Consider the following 24291-nt stretch of genomic DNA (forward strand, 5'->3'; position numbering starts at 1 on the left):
TATATATATATGCACCTGTGCTAGCACTGGCCCAATATGTATCTTTTTTGTTTTAATTTATGTGACATAAATAAAATTTGGAGAGTTTATAAAAAAATTATTTTCAGATATTTTAAGTTATTCATTATTATAAATTTATAATATTTTTTACGTAATTTCTCTCATATGTCTTCTAAACTTGTAAGTTGTTAATTATTATGATTTAATTGCTTTTTATGTCATTTTCAATAATATATATTGCCTATTTTGTTTCAATTTATGTAGCGCTGATGAAATTTTGAGGGTCAATCAAATTTTCTATATCACTTTTAAATATTTAAGTTATTAATTATTGTGATACTTGCTACTACTATTTCAAATTATATTATTGATTATTGTGATTTATATTATTTTTTATGACATTTCAAATAATATATGTCATTTTCTTTATTCTAATTTATGTAGTACTAATAAAAAATGTACAATGCACTAAATTTTTTTTGCCTTTTAAATATTTTAAGTTGCTAATTATTATTATAATAATAATTTTTCATGTAATAATGCAATAGAAATCTAATTTGCCTTTTCAAAATAACCTTTCATAGAATACAACATGGCTATCAATTAAAGGAAAAAAAATTGAAGACAGAGGGGGAGCAAAAGCTACATGAGTTGTGATGGGCAATTTTGTCATTACACTCAAAAAGTATACCATTAAATGGACAACATTAGTTTCTGTTTGACCAATAATATGATTCCATGTTATTGAAATTACCAAATTATCCTCTAAAGCTGCCAGGCAGGCATGTTGACCTCCTGCCTGGTTGAACAATACATAATTTTTTAAAATATTATTTGGTTAAGCGGACCTACAATAACATGTAATCGGTTAAATTATACTAATAATTCATATTTAGTTATACTATTGACATATATAATTTAAATCTCTTCTAATATAGTATATATACTAATATACTATATATTGAATTGCTCAACATTTTTTATTGTACACGACTACAAGGTCTAGTCAATACTTAACTGCTTTCTCTTTTATATAGACTTTGAGTTAAGTGCGCAAGAAGTTCATTCGAATTTCCTTTGCTGCAAAACTTACATTGTATATATACAAAACAAGAGCATGTACATCCTATATAATATACAAGTAAATGATAAATGTATATAGAATAAATGTTAAAATTATTTCATATGTATATACGATACACGATGTTGGATCTCTTTAACCTCTTTTCATATTTACTTTTAAAATTATAAATCTTATCAAGTGAAAATCTTGATTCTGCTATTAATAAGATGCTTAGGAATACTTTATGTCCTATCACCATAAATTTCTTTGATTCACATTGCATGTAACTTGTGGATATTCTTCTTTTATGTCTTCTACTCATAATTTTTTTCTCTTATTTTCCACTTTGATCTAAAAGTGATGTGTACCAATTATACTTCTCATTTGTATATTAGTCACATGAACTAGATGCTCTAACTGTACCTAACACCTAATCTCACATGAAATCCCTTAAATATGTTGGAGGTTTTGTCTCTCAAATTGTACTACTTTTAGTTCCACATCACATGTCAAATTTCCTTTAAAGTTAAAAAGGTCATTTTCCCAAATGTATTTCCCTCATGGACTTGTTTAGAGTTTCAGAATTTAAAATTTATGAGTTTCTATAATAATCTTAAGTCAATATTACAAACAAAAATGATTGAATCTACGTGAATCAGTAACCATGATTTCAGATTTTTTCCTGGCTTTGTCCTCGTAGCTTACATACATGGACATTTATACTCAATGTTTTCAACATAGAATATACATAAGAAATTATTAAAATTCGATAAATACAAAATTATGCACTCATAATTTCAAAATTACAATGAGTTCAATATTAAAAAATATTAAATATCAAACTCATCAAATTTAAATACTAAATTTGACTTGTATGTGTCCCCATCTTAACTGCTACTACATACCTTCTACTTAATTTATCTTCCCTACAAAAATGGGTTGTGGAGTCCAGTCTCCCTTCTCCTTCTCATCATCAATAACTTCATTTTTTTTCATCCCAATGAACTATATTTATTGACTTTTACCTTGTATTAATTAATTCATCTTTATATAGGAAAATATTATTTGGTGTTGTAGAAATGAGGAAGATAAATTTTAGCAAGGTTTTAGATTGTTTTAGTACTCTTTCTTCTTCTGGATCTTGTTTTTGCATCAATCAATTTGGAGTTCATGAAGATGGTGATGATGGATTTGAAAAGAAGCCATTCATGAATAATGAATCATCAAATCAAGATGATGAACATGAGGTGATGAGGTTGAAGGATGTTATTAATGTAGGACCTCCAACTCTAGCTTTCCAATTGAAGCCTAAGGTAATTACATATGTTTTTCAAGAATTTTATTTACTTAATTATGTCTTTTGGTTCGTGAGGAGAATAGGTAGAAGCTAGATAGGGATTCAGCTGAATCTAATAGCTATTGCTTAAACAATGTATATATGTTAAGAAATTCATTAAATATGTGCAGATATAAAATTTACAACTCAACACTTGAAATCGATGTGTTCTAAAATCCAATTCATGAAGTTGAAATTTTGGCTCTGCCTTTGCCTTTCATGTGTTGAGTTTGATTCTTTTTTCTAGGCCAAACATGTGTAGGGTGAAATAATTTAGGACTCAACACTTCTGCTTACTTTGATATCATGTTAAATTGGATTGAGTGCTCGTCTACTTATTTAATTATATTGTCATGACCAGCTTTTAAAATCTTCGATTGAGTTAGTTAATTAATTTGGGCAATAATTGTGTATAATGAAGTTGACTGATTTTTTTAATAATGTGAAGGATAATTTTAAAGAAATGAAAGTATGAATGTGAAGTCCTATTATTGAACTTAATTATTTGAATGGTGTATAGATTGTGGTGCTAAGAGTTTCCATACATTGCAATGGTTGTGCAAGGAAAGTTGAAAAACACATCTCCAAAATGGAAGGTAAATATGTCAAGTTACTCAATTCCCTCCTATATAAAATACATTATTTAATTTAGTTTGTTTTAGGTTATCAATATAGGTTACTATAGATAATTTACATGTTGTTGTAGATCATCTTAATTAATTGGTCTTTAATCGTCAGTATATAGAAATTAAAATATAATGCATAATATATTGTCGGTAAGAATTCATCATATACATACATGATCAATTTATGTTGAATGTCAACTTACTACAACTCATCTCCTTTATGTGGGTTTGCCACCTGATATTGTGAACAACTCATACGTACGATCTAAGATAAATTTAAATGGAGCACTATAATTAGTTAAAGAAAATTATTTATTGTCATCATAGTCTACAAAACGCGCGATAGTAAATATTGTTACTAAATTTATATTATATTTTTGTTCAGGGGTGGATATGTACCAAGTAGATTTGGAGACCAAGAAGGTTGTTGTTATTGGAGACATTATACCTTTTCAAGTATTGGAAAGTGTTTCAAAAGTTGTCAAAAATGTTGAACTTTCAAGTTGGAACACTCCTGAATGTTGAATTTTATAGAAAAATTAAAGAAGGAAATTTTTTTTTAAAAAAAGCCAAAAATATTTATGATTGAATAAAAAAAAAGGCTATGCAAATATTGCAACTATATAATATTTACATGTACTATTCTGTGTAACCAGCATTAAAATGAAAATGAAGCATATGTACATTATGTAATTTTGTATTAGAAAAGAAAAATTGCATCAACGTTTCGTAATATATTATATCCGATTGAAACGTAATTATTATGGTTGTACTAGAAGATGATGTTATAATTCTTTTTTTTTTCAGTTGATACATTCTTTACTCTTTAAATAAAATAGGAGTAAAATCTGCGTCATTCAATTTTCTCTTAGTCTCACTTATGAAACTATACTAAATATATTATTATTGTTTTTGTACATTCTTTACTCCTTCAATTCACTAACATAAATGATAAATACCTTTTTATGTAACATTTTTGTCATCAAAGTTTTTCAAAGGTAAATTATTGGTGATTCAAAACTCAATGAATAAAGAGTTTGTCCTATCGTTCTATTTTTCTTTATGTAAATATCAGATAAAATTGAAATTAGTGATATGCACTTGACTCATATCATGTGTGATTTATGCTTTTATAATTTCATTGAATTAAAGGAATATTTTGATGAACAATGTTGAGAAAAAAGATTATTACGTATTTTGTTCTTAAAATATAATACCACGTTTACATTTTACGTCTTGTAACTCAATAATTTGAGTAAAACTATAGTTCTATAAAACATATTTATAAATTTTGTAATTTTAATCCTGTTATATTATCCTTTTATGTATTAACTAGTTCTTTAATTATTATTGTTGAGCAATCAAAAATGTAACTTCCTCTAAATTAAATATAATGGGAAAAAAAGAAAATAGAAGATCAACCTGAATTTATGGTAGAATAGTTAAGATTCTTCCACGAATTCATCCTTAATTAAAGATCTCAACATTTAGTATATGAAGAATAAAAAAGTACCCTTGTTTAAAGTGTCACCGCAATGCACGTTCAGATTTAAATTCACTCTAATATAAATATCGAACATCGAACACAAAACGGAGATCTCGTCACACACAAACGACGTGTCACATTCTAAGCCACTTCACGTTTTACAAAGTACACACATTAACACTCTATCCAATTTCATTAGTCTAAAACTCTTCAAATCGACTAATCTAATAATCCCCTTTTCGCCAAGCTCAAAAAAATGGCAAAAACCCTAGTAATCTTCACCATTGTTCTTCTCCTGTTCGCCATTTCTATATCTTCTTCAAACCCGGATCCGAATCCGGATCCGGTACCATCGGAGGCACACAAGGAGCTAATCAGATTCGGGTTTCCCATAGGGTTACTTCCCAGGAACGTTAATGGGTATTCTCTGAACTCCAGTTCCGGCGAGTTCCTGGTTTCTCTGGGTGAAAAATGTAAAATTACTCTTCCTCCAGACAATTACCTTGCGACGTATTCGAAGAAAATTAGGGGGAAAATTGTGGAGAATCGTATTGCGGAGCTTGATGGGATTAGTGTAAGGGCTTTTTTTAAGTGGTGGGGGATTACGGGAATCAGATCTAGTGGTGAGAATTTGGTTTTTGAAGTTGGAATGGTTACTGCTAAATACCCTTCTATGAATTTCAATGAAAGCCCTTATTGTGAAGGGAAAAAGCATTCCTCTTCCTGAGGTAATTTTTTAATCTGTTTTGTTTTATTTTAATAAAGTTGTTTCCTTTTTGTATATTGTATCTATGGTAAGGTCTGAGTATACTCTACCAATGGGATTACACACTATGTATATTGTTGTTTGTTGGGGGATTAGGAGTGACGTTCTATTGTGTCAATATGATTGTCTATTAGATATTTGGTCAAATGTTGAAGGCTATAGTAATTATCATGTGCTTTCTGTTAAGTTGTTGATGCCTTTGTTTTTTTTTAATACACTCTGAACTTTTTTTTCAACTTTGTCATTGAAAAGATTGAGACTTTATTACTTTAGTATGTTTGGTAACTTTTTCAACTTTGTCATTCAAAAGATTGAGACTTTAGTATGTTTGGTGACACTTCAATTTTAACTTTCTCATTTTACTGTTTGTTTGAGAGTGACAGGATTGTTGAAGAGCATAAGATTTTAATGGCAATTCTGGTGTTGTGTGATATTTAGTTTGTGTTTTATAGTATTTCTCACTTTCTAAACTTTGTGTTCGGTCAAATAGTGTATTGTAAAATGGAAGAGAAGAAGTATTGGGTTTCAGTTGCGATGCTTTGGGTACACTTCAACAGTGTAGTAGCAGTCTAGCATCGGCTTGAACATTATATTTACTTTAAATTGAACAAGTTGAGAGCATGTACATGTATATTTAGAGCCTGTTTGGATGGACTTATTTTAAGTGTTTTTAAGCCAAAAAAACTTTTAAGAGGGTGTTTGGATTAGCTTATAAGTGCTTTTGGCTTTTAAGGTCTTTTTCTATTTTTTGTGGTGTTTGGGAATTATAAAGTGTTTTTAAGGTAAAAAAGTACAAAAAATAAGCTAAAAGCTAAAAGCTGGGTATGACAAACTTGTGACTTTTAGCTTATAAGCTATTTTAAAAAGCAAATCCAAACACCCTCAAGTTGATGCCCACTGTTACAAGCACTATAGCCGTAGTGGGTCAGTGGTATAGTTTACTCCACTGACTTGGAATCCCGTATCTGTCTTTCCTCTTCCATGTAGGAGACACTACCATGTTTCTTAATGGAGTAGTGAATAATGATACCGCTGTTACCGTTCCCCATTTTTAGCTTTAATAGGGATGAGCTGATTTTTTCTTTTGGTTCTATCAGAACTCTTCATATTTATTGAAGAAAGGACCGAAAACAAACTATTTGATGATTGTGCTACATCTAAGGAAAAAAGTGAAAAAGTTAGTGAGTTAAGCAGTAGCATCTAGCAGCAGTCAGGTAAATGCTTATTAGAAGTCCGTCTTCTGGAAATATTTTGTGGTGTTGAGTGGTCTTGTTGGTTGACCATTCTTCTAAGGATGGTGATTTTTAGTTGCTCATCATCACATTAATGTCCTCGCTGTATTTCCCTATTCAAAGCAGTGACTTAAGTAAATTTTCTGCAACATTTTTTTTCTATTATATTCTTGGTCAACTGTACATCATGTACTAATATCGAAATGACTCATAGCTCACTTATCATTGTATTCTTTGTATCCCAAAATAGTTTTACCTGAATCTGACACACCAATGATTGAAATGATATCTGGTAATGCTAGTCCATCAATGAGCTTCCTAACTAGTTCCACCTCCTCGTGAAAACCTAATATTATTTGACCAGTTATTGATGATGAGTGATGTTTGATTTGTTGGAAGAGTTATACAAGAATGAGACCCTATTCTCAAGATTTTCTCATGTAAATTGGACTTCTTTTGATAAGCTTGATCCTTTTTGTAGCATTGGAAAGTGAGTAAATAAAATGCAAGAGACCATTATCTTTAACAAGAATTGAGCTAATGATATTTTTGCCTCATATGCCACATCTAAAACACGTGTCCAAAGATCTCTATATAATTCTTGCTCAACGTTGTTGAACAAAGATCTTATGAATTCTAGGTCTTCTTTCACCATGCCAATATCTTCTTTTATTAAAGCAATTGAATAAGCTTGAAATTTAGCAAAATATACTTTGATAGAGTACCTATTGGTTATTTTGATGATAAATTGTTTAATATATTGGCAAGTGTTGGAGCACTTATTAATGAGGTATCAATTCTTGTACATGACTTGAAAAGAAATCAAGGAATGAAGAGAGTACCAATAATATTTTTTTTGCAACTCTTAACTTGTTGGAAAATATGGAAATCCTGAAGGGAGATTGTTCATTTGGAAGCCTTGGACTTATCTCAACTCCCGCTTCTCAAAGAGTTATAGACCACTCTTTTATGAATCTTCTACTCAAAAACTTAAAAAAAGTGCTTAATTTCGAAGCTCAATCAATTGCTTTAATAAAGGAAGAAATTAGACCGGTGACAGACGACTTAGAATTCATGATCTATATTCGGAAATGTTGAGCAAGAATTGTATAAAGATATTTGCACACGTGTTTTACAATGTGACATATGAGACAAAGATGTCATTAGTTCAAATTTTGTTAGTGATACTAGTCTCTTGTATTTTATAAACTCACTTCAGTGCTTTAGAGAAGATTTATCAAAGAAGAGGTCTTCAATTTACTTAAGAAATTCCCAGGAATAGGGACTCATCGTTGTGAACTCTTCCAACAAATGTGTTTAGCTCAAATAAAGCATGAGCTTTAATGGAAAAAAGCGCAAAGGGTGAAAAAAAATACACACACACATTCTACTATATTATAAAAGGGAGTTTAGGCCCAAGTATATATAATATTCAAGATTGGGACTTTTCCCAATCTTGAATATTATATATTATACTTGTGGGACTTTTTTTTTTTGATTTGCACCGGGTGTCCGAGTCTCTTTGAGCCCCGACTAATCCCGGGGGTGCACAGGCCCTCGGCAAGGAGTTTCCCGCAAGTGCACCACGGTTAATTAAGGTTTTACCCAGTCCGATGGCCCTCAGAAATTGTTTGCACCTAGTGGGTTTCGAACTTGAGACCTTGAAAGGGAGCAAACCCCAAGGCTCAAGTCAATTGCCAGCAGGCCAACCCCTGAGGGTTTATACTTGTGGGACTTTTAAAAGGAAGTTTATACCCAAGTATAATATATAATATTCAAGATTGGGACTTTCTTGAATATTATATATTATATTTATTATATAGTAGAACTTGGGCATAAACTCCCTTTTAAAATAATATAGAATATGTATACATATATATATACACACACACACACACACACACACACACACACACATATATATATATATATATATATATATATATCTCACAAATGGAAAAGTCTCAATCAAGGAAGCAACATATATCATTTACAAATGACTTAAAAAACTTTAAAATATTTAAAAGCTATATAATAAAATAGGTTGACTCTCAGAATTCTATCAGGCTCACATATATTGGGACAAAAAATAACACATCATTTTAATATTAACAAAAAAGTATTATAAATAATAATAATTAACAATTTAAAATATTTGAAAGACATTTTAAAAGGATTAATTTTGTAATTTTATCCATATCACATAAATTAGGTCAAAGTGACCAGTAATGTACATTATTTCAAAGTTACATAAAAATATTATAAATCACAATAATTATTAACTTCAAACATTTTAAAAAAAAATATGAAAATTTGGATGACTCTCCAAATTTCATTTGTGTCACGTAAATTGAGACAACAAAAATAACATATATTGGGTCCATTTTAATTTATTTGTCTTATTTTTTTTATATTTAAAAATTGCGTAAAAATACTATAAATCATGATAATTGACAACATAAATATGTTTTGAAAAAAAATACAAAAAATTGCACTGATTCTTGAAGTGAATCTATCGTAAATGTATTATAAATCATGATAATTGACAACATAAAATATTTCAAAAATGTTGTATGTGGCTAGTCTTATTATGCCTTAAATAGCGTCAAAGAAAGTACAGGTTTGTGATAAAAAAACTTATTCCTTTATCCACGCAAACAATCGCTTCAAAAACTCGGTTATTAGCCCCAAAATATACCATTTATATTATTGGGCCCGTGCATAGCACGGGCAACATTATCTAGTATATATATACATATTTGTCCAAGCCTAATAATTATAAGCATGAATTGCAAATATATGAACAAAGAAATTGAGAAAAATTAACGAATAAGGGAAATATCAATTGTTTAATTTTGCCTCTTTAAAAGAGGATTATTGGCAAGAAAAAGTATACCTTAGAACCTTGATGACGACACTAAAACGCACATTAAGGCGAAGCGCTTAACACATAGGTTTTATGGAGACAAATTGGATAGTGAGGAAGCTTATCAGTGGATCAACTGATCAACATACCTAGATATTATTTCAATCATCAATATGGTGAGTTTAGTTAAAACTACTCTAGCATACAAAGTATGGAATGATAAGTCAGTTCTAGTCATTTGACATTTGTGCGCGCGGTGCACAATCGACTAAGAATATAACACAAAAAAGATGTTGCAAAATTATTTTAATCAATTCACTAAGATTGGATGGAATATTTTAATCCAGTCACTAGATTGAATGGAAATAGAGCAAGGATATTGATATTGATATTGGTGATGAGTTGCAAAAATTGGTATTTCCTTTCCAAAGACGAACATGACACCAGCAGAAGCCCACAAGGAGTTGATCAAATATGGGTCCCCATAGGGATATTTCCCAAGAACGTCAATGAGTATTTTTTATACTCTGGTTCAAACGATCTTGTGGTTTCTCTGGGTGACAAGTATTTTATAAACTGTATTTGCCTTGCTTTCTGTAGATAAAATAGAGCCATGCCATGTTACAAACATAAATACCACAAATTTATGGTTCTTTTGGGTTTCCGAAAGAATGTAACATTTCAGGTTGTATTTTTCTTTTAAATTTTAATAAAAAGGATCTTTAGGGTCTGCTGAGATGCTGAGAGATCTTCCTTGTGAAAGGCTCATGGAAATTTCTTAAAGAATACTATCTTTATTTATGATATTTGCTTAGAGGTATGTGTACTTAAATATGTTTAGTAGGAATCATTTTGAATTTTTCTTGTTGGCTATTGGAACACCAGCTTTTGAGAAGTCATTCCTGATTAATGGTCTTTTTTCTACTGCGAGTTACTTCTTTTGTTCCTCATTTTTTTTTAAAGTTCCTGTGCAGCATACATCAATATTTCCTTGAGTTCCAAAAAAATTGCAAAGGTCTACATGTTCTTTTGACATTATTAAACTGCTCAAAAGCATTACGCAACACTACCTTATTTCATTGTTGGGAACTCTTGTTTTATGCATTTGGTCTTTCCAAAGTATTTGCACTACTGAGTAAAAGTCTGTGAAGTGCCCCTTTTTATTTGAGTAACTCAAGATTGGAGTTGGAGCAACTTTCCGGGAGGAAAAAAAAGAGAGGGAAAACAGCGGACACTGGACAGAATCATGAAGACAAGCAAAATAAATTATGATTTCATGGATTTTTACTTGACTTTTTTTGGAAGTTGTTGATATCTCATGTTTCTTCCCTTTTTGCTGTAAGTGTGATAGCTGACATAAGTGGTGTTTGAGTTATTGAGTTGTTAGTTACCTGTTTGTTATGATTGCTCCTTTATTTTGCAACTCAAGAAGCTGTACGCTCCAAATGGTTACTGAATGACATGAAGGAAAAGGTAAAATATACATCTAAATTCCTTCCATTTTTGTTTGTTTAATTGATCATCTCAACTTTTTGGTGAATTCAAAGTTGCTGGTAGAATTTGTTAATAAGCTTTTTGGTGAAGTCATTTCGAGTGTCTTTGTCCATCTGCCTATCGTCGTTTGTCAGTATTTCAACTTCCCTGTCACTTGTTAAGTACTACGTCATCCTAGCTCTTTGGCAGTGTTTTCTGTGCTAGTGATTATGTCATAATACATATTTAGGACAAGCTAAAGGGATAGAGGAAAAATGCTTGCCAAGTTGATATATTGGGTAACTTTCTGTTATGCTTTTCCTTTTAGTCCAGTAAAAATAATGTGATTATTTAAGAGTTTTTGATGAAATAATAGTTTTGATATGAGAATTTAGGTTTTTTAGGGGTCGTTTGGTAGCTGGTTTGGAGTGAATTATGCAGGTACTAAATGTTGCATAAGTAATAGCACATCTGGTAACCGGTTAGGATGTAAGTTGTTCATGTATTAAATTAATTGGTTTGCAATTTAGTACTTAATCCATGCATAAAATAATACATCTATTTTTCTCATAACTAATTATGTATTCACTAATTCCTGCATAATTATAACCAGCTACCGAACTACCCCTTATGGTAGTACTAAAACATAGTATATAGCTCATTACCTTCAATGTTGATCCATTTATATCTTCTTCAACCTGCAGGGTATTTGTCAACTGCTTCCACTTAATGGCTTATGAAATAAGCCCAACAGTATCGGGCATGATGGTGGTTGATAAAAATCAAAGTTCTCCTATCACATTATCTTATCCGATCGATCGATGATTTAATCAATTGTGCAACAGTTTCTAGATGTACTGTATATATATGCTCTTATTATTATGTTATCTGGAATGTCATTAATGGCTAATAGAGAAGATTGTTGACTCTTTACCTCTGTATAGTATATTTGCTGCTGCTGTGGTTGTGACTTTGGGGTTGATTTAATGGCTAATAGAGAGTTTTTTTCTCTTCAAGTGACTTTTTCTTAATTGGGGGAACTTGTTTCAAATATTTAACTTGTAGTCAGTATTGACAAACTTCAAACGAAAGCATGTTATAACATAATTTGGGGAGAAAAATATGAATTCACACCTCTCCATCCAAATATGCCTCTATTAACATGAATAAAAAGAGTATAGTACAAAATTATTTGAGGATGGAATTGGTGAATGCGACCCTAGCCAACTATAAATAAATAATAACATCAAACAGACTCTCGACTGAAATAACTTATAACAAAATGATATCTAAAATGATACTTATAACTGAAGCAAATAAGTAGATTGTTTTTTTTTTCAGAAGACTTTCGATTCAAATAACTCATAACAAAATAATATTAAAAATAATATACAGACGCAAAATGGACAGAAAGAGGTTGTCGTTTTGGATGACTTAAAAGGAGTTGTGGCTAAGGTAAGGTAAGGCGATTAGATTCTTGATTTTGAGCGTAACATGAAAACTTGAGGCTCACATTAATGCAAATGAACTTTCCCTCTGTCTTCTTCTTATTCATCATCATCCATTGCTCCCATTAGCAGAAAAAAAACTAAAGAAAATGACACTCCTTCAAGCTCCATCTTCTCCTACTCTAACATTTCATCAGTACTGTACTTCACAACCCAAAGCAGGTAGCCACAATTTTTGTATATATGAGTTTTGGACCATTTGTTTTAATGGGGTTTTGAAAAAGATTACTTTTTTAATGAATTTTAGTAAATTCCCATTTTTCTATTTGGGTCAAGTTGGGTTCTTGCTGAATTTTGTGTTTTGCTTGTTGATTACACAGGGTTATATGTAGCTGAGAAGTCTTTTCTTCAGTCTACTTTGAGTGGTTCTTGTTTTTTGTCCTCTCAAAGACAAGTGAAAGCTTTGAACTTTTCGTATACATGTTCAAGATTGAGCTCATTTACAGCTAAAGCTGCTTCAAATGGAGGTAACTTTGTAGCAGTTTCTATTTGTTTAATTTGTCAAATACTTTTAAGTATTAGTACTAATTAAAAGTATGCTCTCGCTTGAGCTTTTTGACGAGATTGTCACACAGTTCAATATGGTATCGCTTGAGCTTTTTGACGACAAAGGTGTGACAACATTTTTGGAGAGTCCGAGCAACTTAGTAGACTTGGGTCTGGAAGTTCTAATTTCACCACCATCCAATGAACACAAATGTTTTCATGTGTTTGGTTCATGAAAAAGAATCAAGCTCATGTGTGGGGGCATGTTGAGACATAATATGATTAAGTAATTAGAAATGTGTTTCTAGACAACTTAAGCTTTTAGATGAAACTGTCACATTCATTAGCACTATAATTGTCTAATGTTGTCCTTTTTGTACTTAATCTTGCTGTGGATAAATGCTTGTATTCTGCTACTTTGTTTTATTATGTTTGCTTTGGATTTCTATTTGAATTGAATGTGTTCACATGTTTGCTTCATCAGATACCAATTTGCTTTTATTTTCTGTTCATCAAATGTTGAACTTTATTTTTCAGAAAATTCCAGACAATTTTACAGCCATGGCTGACTCGAAAATTTGCCTCAACTTTCCTGAATTGGTCTTACAATGAGGCTCAAAATCTCTGCTGCCCCTTAACATATGTAGAAATGTTCAGTTCTATAACTAATTTTGAAGTGGATATATTCGTGGATCATTAGATTTTCACAATTTTTGAAGGACTCATCTTATTTAAGAAAATGCGTTGGGAACTTCTTAAGGTAAGGTAAAGGTCCAGACATGATTAGATAGGAGCATTCAGTCGGCACTCTTTTTGGCTTGACCAAGAAGTTTTATGTCCTCTAGATGACGAAGTGTCCTGGCTCTGCCCAAAAATAGTCTAAGATTATGACCACAAACCTTAGACTGTCGAATCATGAATGGAGAGGAAGACATGTCTTTCTCCTTTTCAAAGAGTTTAAAAATTATTGATATGGAGGGGTTGCATCCATTTATTCTGCTTCTCTCAAAAGCTACATACAAAGAGACATCTTGTGGTATCCTCCTAATTTGCATCTTAAGAACCTAGTCATGCATACAGTTTTGTTTGAAGCATTCTTATGCTTGAGTAGAAACTTTTTTAAACTGGATTTCTCATTATGCTCGAGTAATTCCTTTAAAATTTCTTCCCGTGCACATGTTGTCATACATCGTTCAGTTTACATTGCTGCTCTTTGAGATATTGTCTAAATATACCTAAGCAGATTCTGTGACTTGCAGCTTGTGCTTCTTCAGTGTCAGGTCAAACAGCTGAGTCTGAAGTACTTAAAGCCCTATCCCAGATAATTGATCCTGATTTCGGGACTGACATAGTCTCTTGCGGATTTGTGAAGGACCTACTGGTTGATGAAAATTTGGGAGAGGTCTTAAAAACAGTACATTCTGACCTTCACATTATATTTGAGAAATATTCTCCTAATCCAATCTATTGGAATTTTCAGGTTTCATTTCGGTTAGAGCTTACAACACCAGCATGTCCAATCAAGGACATGGTAAATGAAACACAACTACCACTATTTGATCAAGAATTGATGTGTATATGAAGTGGTACATCATTTAGTTTTCGTAGTTTCCTTTTCACTGCATGTTGTTGGCTTATAATACCCTTTGTCCCAATTTATGTGACACTATCCTTTTTAGTACCTCCCAAAAAAAAAGAATGTCAGTTTTCTATCATTGGAAACGATTTAACTTTGAAATTCCTCTTTTATCCTTAACGAAATGATGTATAGCCACAAAAATGGTCAAGGAGTGTTTTAGACCACATATTTCAAAAGTCTTTCTTTTTTTCTGTAACTTTGTGCGAAATCAAACAGTGCCACATAAATTGGAACGGAGGGAGTATATATTAGGGAACATGAGATTAGGACGCATCCTTGTTATTTCTTTTAAATTCATCCTCTTCGGTATCACGTGAAGGTGGTCTTGTGGATCATCTAAGTATGATAGGATACAAATCTGACTTTCAAATTTTGGATAGTTTGAGCAGAAGGCTAACGAGGTGGTTGCTGAACTTCCTTGGGTTAAAAAGGTCAATGTGACAATGTCAGCTCAACCAGCAAAACCTATCTATGCTGGACAGCTTCCTGCCGGGCTACAAACAATCTCCAACATCATTGCTGTTTCTAGTTGCAAGGTGAAGAATTCCACAATCTTCAGTTCCTATGCTTTTTAACTCATTAAACATTTCTTGTAGTATGTACTTGTTAGAGTCCCACACTGATCGAGGAATGAACTGGTGGTATGTTTATATGGACTTGCGCAATCCTCCCCTCATGAGCTAGCTTTTGGGATTGAGTGTCATATCTATACATGATATCCAAGCCAGGTCCATCTTTGTTTGGACTCCCGGTCCACGCTCCAGTTGGGACTAGAAGTTAAGGGGGTGTTAGAGTGGGTTACAGTCCAACATTGGTTGGGGGTGGTTTGCTTATATGGACTTGGACAATCATCTCCTCACGTGATAGCTTTTGGGATTGAGTTAGACCCATGTGCCATATTTTTACAGTCCTGAAGGTCTATCTGTGTCCTCAAGAGCAAATTAAAAAATAAAAGAGATGGTTAGAAAAGGACAAAAAGCTTTCCTCTAAAAGCAATATTTGAAGATTTGTTATACCGCAACTTTTAAATATGTTAGCTGGTGATTTATTGCTCATGCATGTCAATGTTATTGTTTTCCGTAATTCTTGTTTTCAATCATTCAAGGACTTGTTGCATTGACCTTGCTTGTGTGGAAATTTTTCTGCTTTGACCAGCTTAGCATCTGAAATCTCTTGTGTCTTCTTCTTAATTAATATTAACCTTTATAAACCACAGGGAGGTGTTGGTAAATCAACTGTCGCTGTCAACCTAGCTTACACTTTGGCTGATATGGGAGCTAGAGTTGGTATATTTGATGCAGATGTATATGGTCCTAGTTTGCCAACTATGGTGTCCCCAGAAAACCGGATACTTGAAATGGTAACTGTCGTTTCCTGGACTAAACTATGTTTTTGCTACTGCATATAAACCACTGAGATTTTTGTAGAATGCAGAGAAAAGAACCATCATTCCAACTGAATACATGGGTGTGAAGTTGGTATCTTTTGGATTTGCTGGGCAAGGGCGTGCAATTATGCGAGGTCCCATGGTTTCTGGGGTCATCAACCAACTGCTGACTACTACGGAATGGTATGATATGCTTTGCATTTGACAAGAAATCAAGAACCATCAACCAATTTACTTAAGCCATTGTGTTGAAATTTCTAAACCAGAGAAATTCTTCAAAGTTTATTGAAATTTATTACTCTGTAGACATATTAAAAAGATTTATTTTAGTCTAACTTTTTGTCTACATATGATATGTTCCAACTTTTGATGCGAATGTGCCATCCATTCTAATTGTAACCTGGAGGCATTTTATTGGCTGTTTGGAATCAGATGACTTAATCTTGATAAAAGCAAGTGTAGTACATATATTGCATTAATGTGTTGTTAGAGGATTAGAGCTTATTTAAGTAAGTTTGCATATAATCGTAAAAGTTTGTTTTGGATATCACTACAAATGGTCGTTTTGAGGATACGTCTATGCTCTAAATTTTGCAATCTTGAATTACTTTGTTATCCTAAATGTATGCAACTATGCAGGGGAGAATTGGACTATCTTGTTATTGACATGCCCCCTGGAACTGGTGATATTCAACTTACTCTATGCCAGGTTTGCCTAATAAGAATACAACTGATGTGTGCCAATGTTTGTGAGAGTCCTTGGTGGAATGATTTTTCCCCTTCTTGTTAGCATAATATTAATATATTCTGCTTTGGCTGATTCAACTGTCAGGTTGTTCCTTTGACTGCTGCAGTTATTGTTACTACACCTCAAAAGCTAGCATTTATTGATGTAGCGAAGGGTGTCCGTATGTTCTCGAAGCTTAAGGTCTGTTTCTTTTGTGTTATCTGAAGTGTTGTCCGTTCCACTATGATTAGAATGCTAATTCTTCTTATTGAGCTGAAAAGATGACATGCTGCTTGTAATTATACATTTCATGTTCAGGTGCCTTGCGTTGCCGTAGTTGAGAACATGTGCCACTTTGATGCTGATGGAAAACGTTACTACCCCTTTGGCAGGGGTTCAGGGTCTCAGGTATGCCACCTTGTTCTTAGGTTCTATTGATGTGTGCTTCTCCTTCCTGAAAGTTTGCGAATTTATTTTTAACTTATCTGAGTAAAACAGATTTTACCTTAGTTTACCATGGTATTAAGATCAAGAAACTCCATTTATGCATTTTGGAACTTCTCGGGATGAGAAAGAGATTCCGTTAAGTAGTAAAATCGTTGCTTCAGTTTACACACATATTCTAGTGGAGTGAAGCTAATACTTTCTTGATCAGTGATGAATTTGGATCTAGATATTATACTCAATGCCTTGAGACATTATCATTAAACCTGCAATTACCCGTTGAAGAGTATGCTTATATAAATCTCATTTGTATCTCTGCAGGTTGTCCAGCAGTTCGGAATACCCCATCTATTTGATCTCCCTATCCAACCAGCTGTAAGTTGCAACCATAATAACTGTTGACTGATTCAAGTATTTGAGTATTCACATTTAGCACTTATGTTCACACTAAACATAGTTAATATTTGAACTACTGAAGTCTTTCTTTAGTTTTCTTCTGTCAATAATCAAAACCAATAGCATCAATAATCCATTGTTGTTTTACTTAAAAATCTTGAACATGCATATCTGAACAATATGCGGACTTTGTTTCAAATTGTAAAGCTATCTGCTTCTGGAGATAGCGGAATGCCTGAAGTGGTGGCTGATCCTCAAGGTGAAGTTTCCAGAACGTTCCAAGAGTTAGGCGTTTGTGTAGTACAACAGTGTGCCAAGATTCGTCAACAAGGTACACTTCATTTATTCGTTTGTTTGTTTTTTCTTTTCAAATGTTTATTCAAGTCAAACAAAATGAGAAGAAAAAGAAGATTTCAGTTCTATCCAAGAATTCTTATTAAGTACTCAAGTGAAACAAGCTTCATTCTACAGGGAATACACTTGCCAATATTTCTTAATCTACTTGTCGGAATTATTATCCGAAGTTTGACATGTATACGTTGATTATTGATTGCTCCTTTTTTTCCCTTTTTTCTTCGGGTAAAGTATCAACTGCAGTGAGTTATGATAGATCTTTCAAGGCAATCAAGGTCAAAGTACCTGATTCCGATGAAGAGTTTTATTTGCACCCTGCAACTGTAAGAAGAAATGATCGATCTGCCCAAAGTGTGGTATGCAGTCAAGTTCTTTAAGTTACTTTCCAGCTCGAAAAGATGCCTGCACTGCACTATTTATGACATGATAATACGTTTATGGAAATATCAATTGCCTTTTCTCCATATTAGTTGTTTGGGACATAAATAATCAACTAGAAATGCATGCATAACTTCTTTTCGCCATGCTTTCTCTTTGATAACGTCTCTTCTTGTTCATCCTAACTCACAAGTTGATTTAATAAGGATCAATTTACGAGCCTAGATTTGAATCATACAAAAAATAAATATATTTATCAATAATTCTAGCCATCATTGCCAAACTAAAACACACAAACTTCACAATTATCAAGCCAATTCCATTTTTACTGAGTTCCTACTTGAAATTAAAGGAGGCTTCAGCTTTAGCAATTTTTAGTGAGAAGGGTAGGGAAAAGTGTGATCTATGGGTGCTTAGCCTCATGAAGAATATGATCCACCTTGATGAGGCTGATGAGAGTTTATGCATCTATCTTCTCTAGGACTTCTTTTTTTACTTGTGCGCACCTCGACTTATTCCATGGTATACTTGCTACCTCACACTAACAAGTATCAGGTAACTCTATCAACTAAGGCTAGGACAGACGGGAAAAAATCACATAGTGTTCATTTGTCGTCGATGAGATTTGAACCTGAGATCTCATGATTCTCAATCCACTTCATTGACCACTAGGTCACACCTTTGAATGCACTTCTCTAGGACTTTTGGTCCCGTCAGAGATATATAGAGAAGTTTTAGTACTTTTCATTTTTATTTTGTATACTATTGGTCAAAGATGAGCTTTAAATGGAGCTATATGATTAGTGAAGATTTATATAGCCAACCCTAACTTGACAACTTCCTTGGCATTGAGGCGTAATAGTTGTTGTTGTAATGTCTAGAGAGGTAAAGTAGTAGCTTTAGACAACCTTAAGCATCTGACTCTAAACTTCTCAAGAAAACTTTGGCAGAGTTTAACTATCGATGAGGCAAAGCAAAAAAAAACTGATTTTACGGAGAAAAAACAAAAACTTTGAAAAAGTCACTCTGCTTGCTTGTTCCACTCAATTATTACAAAACACTTGAAGTCATCTGGATTTTGATTTTTTTTCTCTTCAATGGCTTTGCTTCAGGATGAATGGTCGGGTGAACAGAAACTGCAATACTCTGATATCCCAGATGACATTGAACCTGAAGAGATTCGGCCTTTGGGAAACTATGCCGTGGAAATAACCTGGCCAGACGGATTTAACCAGGTCTTTTCCCTCACTTATTTTGACTACATGATCATTCATCGCTCTCGATGAAGCTGCTAATTATCATATCCTCTTTCCTTTTTTGGCAACTCTTTAATTTCAACTTTCCACATGACATGTTTACTCAAATAAAGTTGCATTTGCTAGCATCAATGAGCTGTTTGTGACTAATGAAATACTCATACTGTTCTATTTTATATGACACTCTTTATTTAAACATCCCGCTTTACCCTGGAAATGTCATGACATGTATAACACCACATGTTCTAATCATACTTTTGATATGTGCGGAAAGTCTTTCTTGTTTTCTTCAACTTCATATTTAGTCAAACATCGCCATACAAAATGAAATGGTTGAAGTGCTTATTTCAGTTCGACTCTATTAAGAGTTAAGTTTTTCGATTTATTTTTGTTGTTGCAGATTGCTCCATATGACCAGCTACAAATGATGGAACGCTTAGTTGAAGTTCCTCAACTTACTCCTGCATAGGTAATGAATGACCTCTACATAGAGACAGATTTAGAATTTGAACTTGATGAATTACTCAGTTAGCCTGATAAATCTTCACCTTCCGACTTTCCTGATTTATTTGTAGGGATGAATTGAAGTCGAAAATCGGATACAAATACAGTTTGGAAGAACCTTTGCTCCCCTACAAGGACCTTAGTGATGTTCCATTTTTAACTATCTGTAGATAGTAATTTCACTACCATTTGTTCATAATATTGTTATTTTTGTAGCAAATCTTCACTAGTGTGTTTCATTTTGTCACAGCAATCTATGCTTCATTATTGTTGTACAGCATGCTTCAATGCTTGTACTTTGTTAGGTCAACAAAAAAAAGGTGATAAAATGAATTAAGGGTCTAATCAAACCTTAAAAATAGTTAAAATTATGAAGATAAATTCCTTATATTAATAGTGTAAAAAGTAAATACATTATTACATCATCATGGTATATAATTTAAAACTATGTACTATACTTTTCCTGTATAATATTTGGCAATCAATACTTAGCGTCCCATTGACACAATTAATCTAAATTTGCGTAAGACATATTAAAAGAGAAACTTTGTAGTAGTGATTTCTCCATTCTCAAAAGTTCAAACCTTAGACATTAGGTTCTCCATTCGTAAAAGTTCGAACATTAGACATTTGGTTAATTAAGGATATTGAATCTCGTCCATTCCCCGACATTCGGTGACTGATAAATACAATAAACTTTTGTCACCTCCTTTGCTAGTGGCGTGCGTATCTACATGTAGCGAAGGTTGACCAGTCAATTATAATATTTACGAAGTATATATATCAAACATATATATATTTATATATATTAAATCTTGAGTATCCTTAATGAAATTTTTAACTTTATCACTATTATCCGCCATTCATCTTAGAAGCTCCAAAACTAAAACAAAATAAAACAATAGGGAGAAGTCAAGAAGAACATGAATTTAACTACAAAAATATATATAGTATTTATTTTTTTTAAAAAGAAGGAATAAGTCAAAATGTTTGGCTAGTATTTGACCACTCTCTAAAATAAAAATTATTTATATATGTTTTTTTGTAACAATACAAGGCTTCATCTAGAAGCATTAGATAGGTAGGTAGGTATGAAATTTCATCAGGTAACACCTTACTTTAAAAACATTTGATGAAAACGTGACATAATTCAATTCTATATTTTTTATTTGCAAATAAAACATTTAGTAACATGCAAATACAATGAATTATGTATTAAAAACAAACAAGCAAAAAAGTACTTATCACTTTTACCAAAACTTTGAATCCCCCGTCAACATAGACAAGTTGAAATAAACTAAAAGATACTCCCTCCGTTACATTTCAACTGTTGTTTGAATTTTAAAATATAATTCCCAAATAGTTATCATTCCATTTTAATTGTCGTTTGAACTTTAAAATGCAATTCCCAAATAGTTATCGTTTAATTATTTTCGATTATACCATTTACATTGAAAAAAAAGCACAATATGTAAGAAGAAAAATCAACTTACCTTTATTAAATAAAAGCTAAAACGATAGTTGAAATAGAGGGCAAGTCTAGTCCTTTTTCTCCCCTTTTTTGCAATATTTTTAAACGTATAGTTCAAACATTTTACGCTAAAACTTTATTTGTGATAACATTTTGATAACATGGAGATTTGGTCCTAAAAAGAGTATGAATGATCTCAAAGTGTAACTGAAAAAAATTGAGTGATTCAAATGCGCATGCACAAATTTATAAAACCTTTCTACTTTTTAAATTGGAAAGTGATTATGATTTAACAATTTTAAAAAATGCACAATATGTAAGAAGAAAAAATCAATTTACAAAAGCTAAAACGATAATTAAAAAAAAAGGGCAAGTCTAGTCCTTTTCTCTCTTTCTCTCTTTTTTAATTTTTTTGTTGCAATTTCTTCATAGGTATAGTTCAAATATTTTATGCTAAAATTCTATTTGTGATAAAGTTAAACACGACACAATTTTGATAACATGGAGATTTGGTCTTGAAAAGGGTATGAATGATCTCAAAGTGTAACTAAAAAAAATTGAGTGATTCAAATAATACATAGACAAATTTATAGAACCTTTAATTTCCACATTTTAAATTGGAAAGTGATTATGATTTAAGCATTCATTTTACTACGTAAATAATATCATATAAGTGTGCATAAATCACATCTAAAAGTTTTTTTTGTTTCCCATCTGGTATCGGATACTCACATTGGAGTCCAACTAAATTTAGATTCGCATCAGAAAAATCTCACATTGAGGATAAAACACTTCCTAACAAAGGTAACTCTGTATTCAGAAGGACTCAAACTCGAAATATCTGATTAATGATGAAGAAATACTAGCTGGACTTGGTCATATCTAAAAGTTTATTAAACGAGTAGATAAAACAATTTCATTTGTAAAAAATATTATTATAAATATTATGTTATCTAAAGTATGTTTAGTCTTCTTTGATCAAACACGTGAAGATTTTTGTTAATATATACTCCCTCCTTTCTATTTTATATGTCACTTTTTTACTTTGCACTTGCAATAAAAAATGATGTAACTTTACCCTTCTACCCTTATTTAATATTTTCTTAAATCAACTTTATTAATAAATGACAAGATTCATTAACTATTCTATCAAGAATATAATAGGCAAAATATGGTAATTTATGCATAAATTTTATAAAATGACAAGTATTGTGGTCCAACTATTTATAGAAAGGAATGACATATAAAATGGGATGGAGGAAGTAGTTTATAGTTGATGATGATAAAGTGTAATCAAGAATCTCTACTTGATCAGATAAATAATTAAACAAAATAAATAAATATTTTCTTTGAAATTAAATTAAAAAAAGGTATATATGCAGTATATTAAAAAAATAAAATAAAAATAAAGTCAATTAGTAGGATAAGATTGTGGGTAGGAAGATTCTATGCTTTTGTTGATTTTGGTTTCATTGGCCCCACAAACAACACTATCATTAATCAGCTAGAAAAAAGCCTCTTGCAATCAATGAGAGGCAACAATTTTATTTTATTTTTTTGGTAAAATTTGAAAAATATAAGACTTTTTAAAAATATTTATGTCACGTAGTCTAATATATAACAGAGTAATTTTCACATATAGCAAACATAAAAATCATATTTGTATGTTATAGCAATAGTTTGCATAATTGTGCTCCATAACAAATTTAATGTTTGCTATAAATTTTTTGATTTGTATAATTCGCTACAAACATTCAATTTTATACAAATTGTTTAGTTTTGTATAAATTCATTTATACATTGTAATTTGTATAATAAGATCTGTATTTGTATAATTATAAGTATATATGATGAAAATATATGTATTTGTATTTGTATATACATTTTTCTCTCGCTTTATACAAAAACAAACGCATTTTATACATTTTATACCGAAATGTATAAAATGACTAATTGTATACCGAAAATGGATAATTGTATATCGAATCAGATAGCAAAAAAAGGAGATGTTTGCTGCGAATTACAATTAAAATAAACTATGGCTATAACATTTAATTTGAATTAATAGTTTGCTATTTCATACAATTTTCCCTATATAATATTATATTTGAGAGGAAATTATTATATTTAAAACTGACGTAGGTTTCTGAGAAATAGTAAATATCGTTCATTAGGTCGTTTTGAATGAATTCTTAAAATTTGGAGACAAAATGAAGTCGATCAAATATATTTCAAAAAGTTTATGGACTAACACATAAAAGCTTAGATGATCTTGAATTCCTATTTTGTGATCCTGAAATTTCAAAATAGTGATGTCAGTTCTGCAAAAGCAAACAATCATCACTAGGTCGTCACGAATAAACCTATAAAATTTTGGGGTTAAATGGAGTCGGTTAGTCATATTTCAGAAAATTTATAGATTAATATATACAAAAAAGAAGAGATGATCTTGAATTTCTAATTCATGATCTGAAAATTCTTGAAAAACGACTTTGGTCTTTGAGAAACAACAAATATCGTTCACTAGGCCATTACAAATGAACCCATAAAATTTGGGGTCATATGATGTCGATCAGTCATATTTTAGAAACTGTATGACTAATACACACGAAAAGTTGAGATAATCCTGAATCCCATTTTGCAACTCCAAAAAGAAAAAGAAGTGGCATTGATATTAGGTCGTCTAAACCCACAAAATTTGGGGTCACATGGAGTTGGTTAGTCATATTTTAAAAAAATTCATGGATCAATACACATAAAAAACTGAGATAATTTTAAATTTCTACTTCGCGACTCGAAAACTCTATAAAATGATGTTGTTTCTTGAGAAACAATGAATATCGATCGTTCATTAGGTCGTTTCAAATATACCCACAAAATTTGAAATTGAATG

General features: G+C 31.7%; 3 protein-coding genes across 5 annotated transcripts; all 3 read left to right on the forward strand.

Annotated features, from left to right (window-relative positions):
• Positions 1–1952: 1952 nt before the first annotated feature.
• On the forward strand, positions 1953–3577 carry LOC125862482 (heavy metal-associated isoprenylated plant protein 35). Its single transcript, XM_049542565.1, has 3 exons — positions 1953–2376; positions 2920–2995; positions 3411–3577. The coding sequence occupies exons 1-3, from the start codon at positions 2143–2145 to the stop codon at positions 3548–3550; spliced, it is 450 nt and encodes a 149-aa protein (XP_049398522.1). The 5' UTR covers positions 1953–2142; the 3' UTR covers positions 3551–3577.
• Positions 3578–4696: 1119 nt separating this feature from the next.
• On the forward strand, positions 4697–11864 carry LOC125862837 (uncharacterized). 3 transcript variants are annotated; one of them, XM_049542963.1, is made up of 2 exons: positions 4697–5239; positions 11462–11575. In XM_049542963.1, exon 1 carries the CDS (start codon positions 4768–4770, stop codon positions 5236–5238), a length of 471 nt encoding a protein of 156 aa, XP_049398920.1. In that variant the 5' UTR covers positions 4697–4767; the 3' UTR covers position 5239; positions 11462–11575. The 3 variants fall into 3 exon arrangements, with proteins under 3 accessions (XP_049398920.1, XP_049398919.1, XP_049398918.1); XM_049542962.1 differs by lacking the exon at positions 11462–11575 and adding an exon at positions 6375–6394; XM_049542961.1 differs by having other exon boundaries at positions 4699–5239; positions 11553–11864.
• A 455-nt stretch (positions 11865–12319) lies between these two features.
• On the forward strand, positions 12320–20202 carry LOC125862100 (fe-S cluster assembly factor HCF101, chloroplastic). Its single transcript, XM_049542094.1, has 16 exons — positions 12320–12518; positions 12677–12823; positions 14102–14244; positions 14323–14373; positions 14862–15017; positions 15698–15841; positions 15909–16051; positions 16508–16577; positions 16701–16796; positions 16914–17003; positions 17361–17414; positions 17643–17766; positions 18021–18145; positions 19280–19402; positions 19824–19892; positions 19999–20202. The coding sequence occupies exons 1-15, from the start codon at positions 12446–12448 to the stop codon at positions 19890–19892; spliced, it is 1608 nt and encodes a 535-aa protein (XP_049398051.1). The 5' UTR covers positions 12320–12445; the 3' UTR covers positions 19999–20202.
• The last annotated feature ends 4089 nt before the right edge of the window (positions 20203–24291 follow it).

This window comes from Solanum stenotomum, chromosome 4 (genome assembly GCF_019186545.1).
Source record: "Solanum stenotomum isolate F172 chromosome 4, ASM1918654v1, whole genome shotgun sequence".
Taxonomy (NCBI): domain Eukaryota; kingdom Viridiplantae; phylum Streptophyta; class Magnoliopsida; order Solanales; family Solanaceae; genus Solanum; species Solanum stenotomum.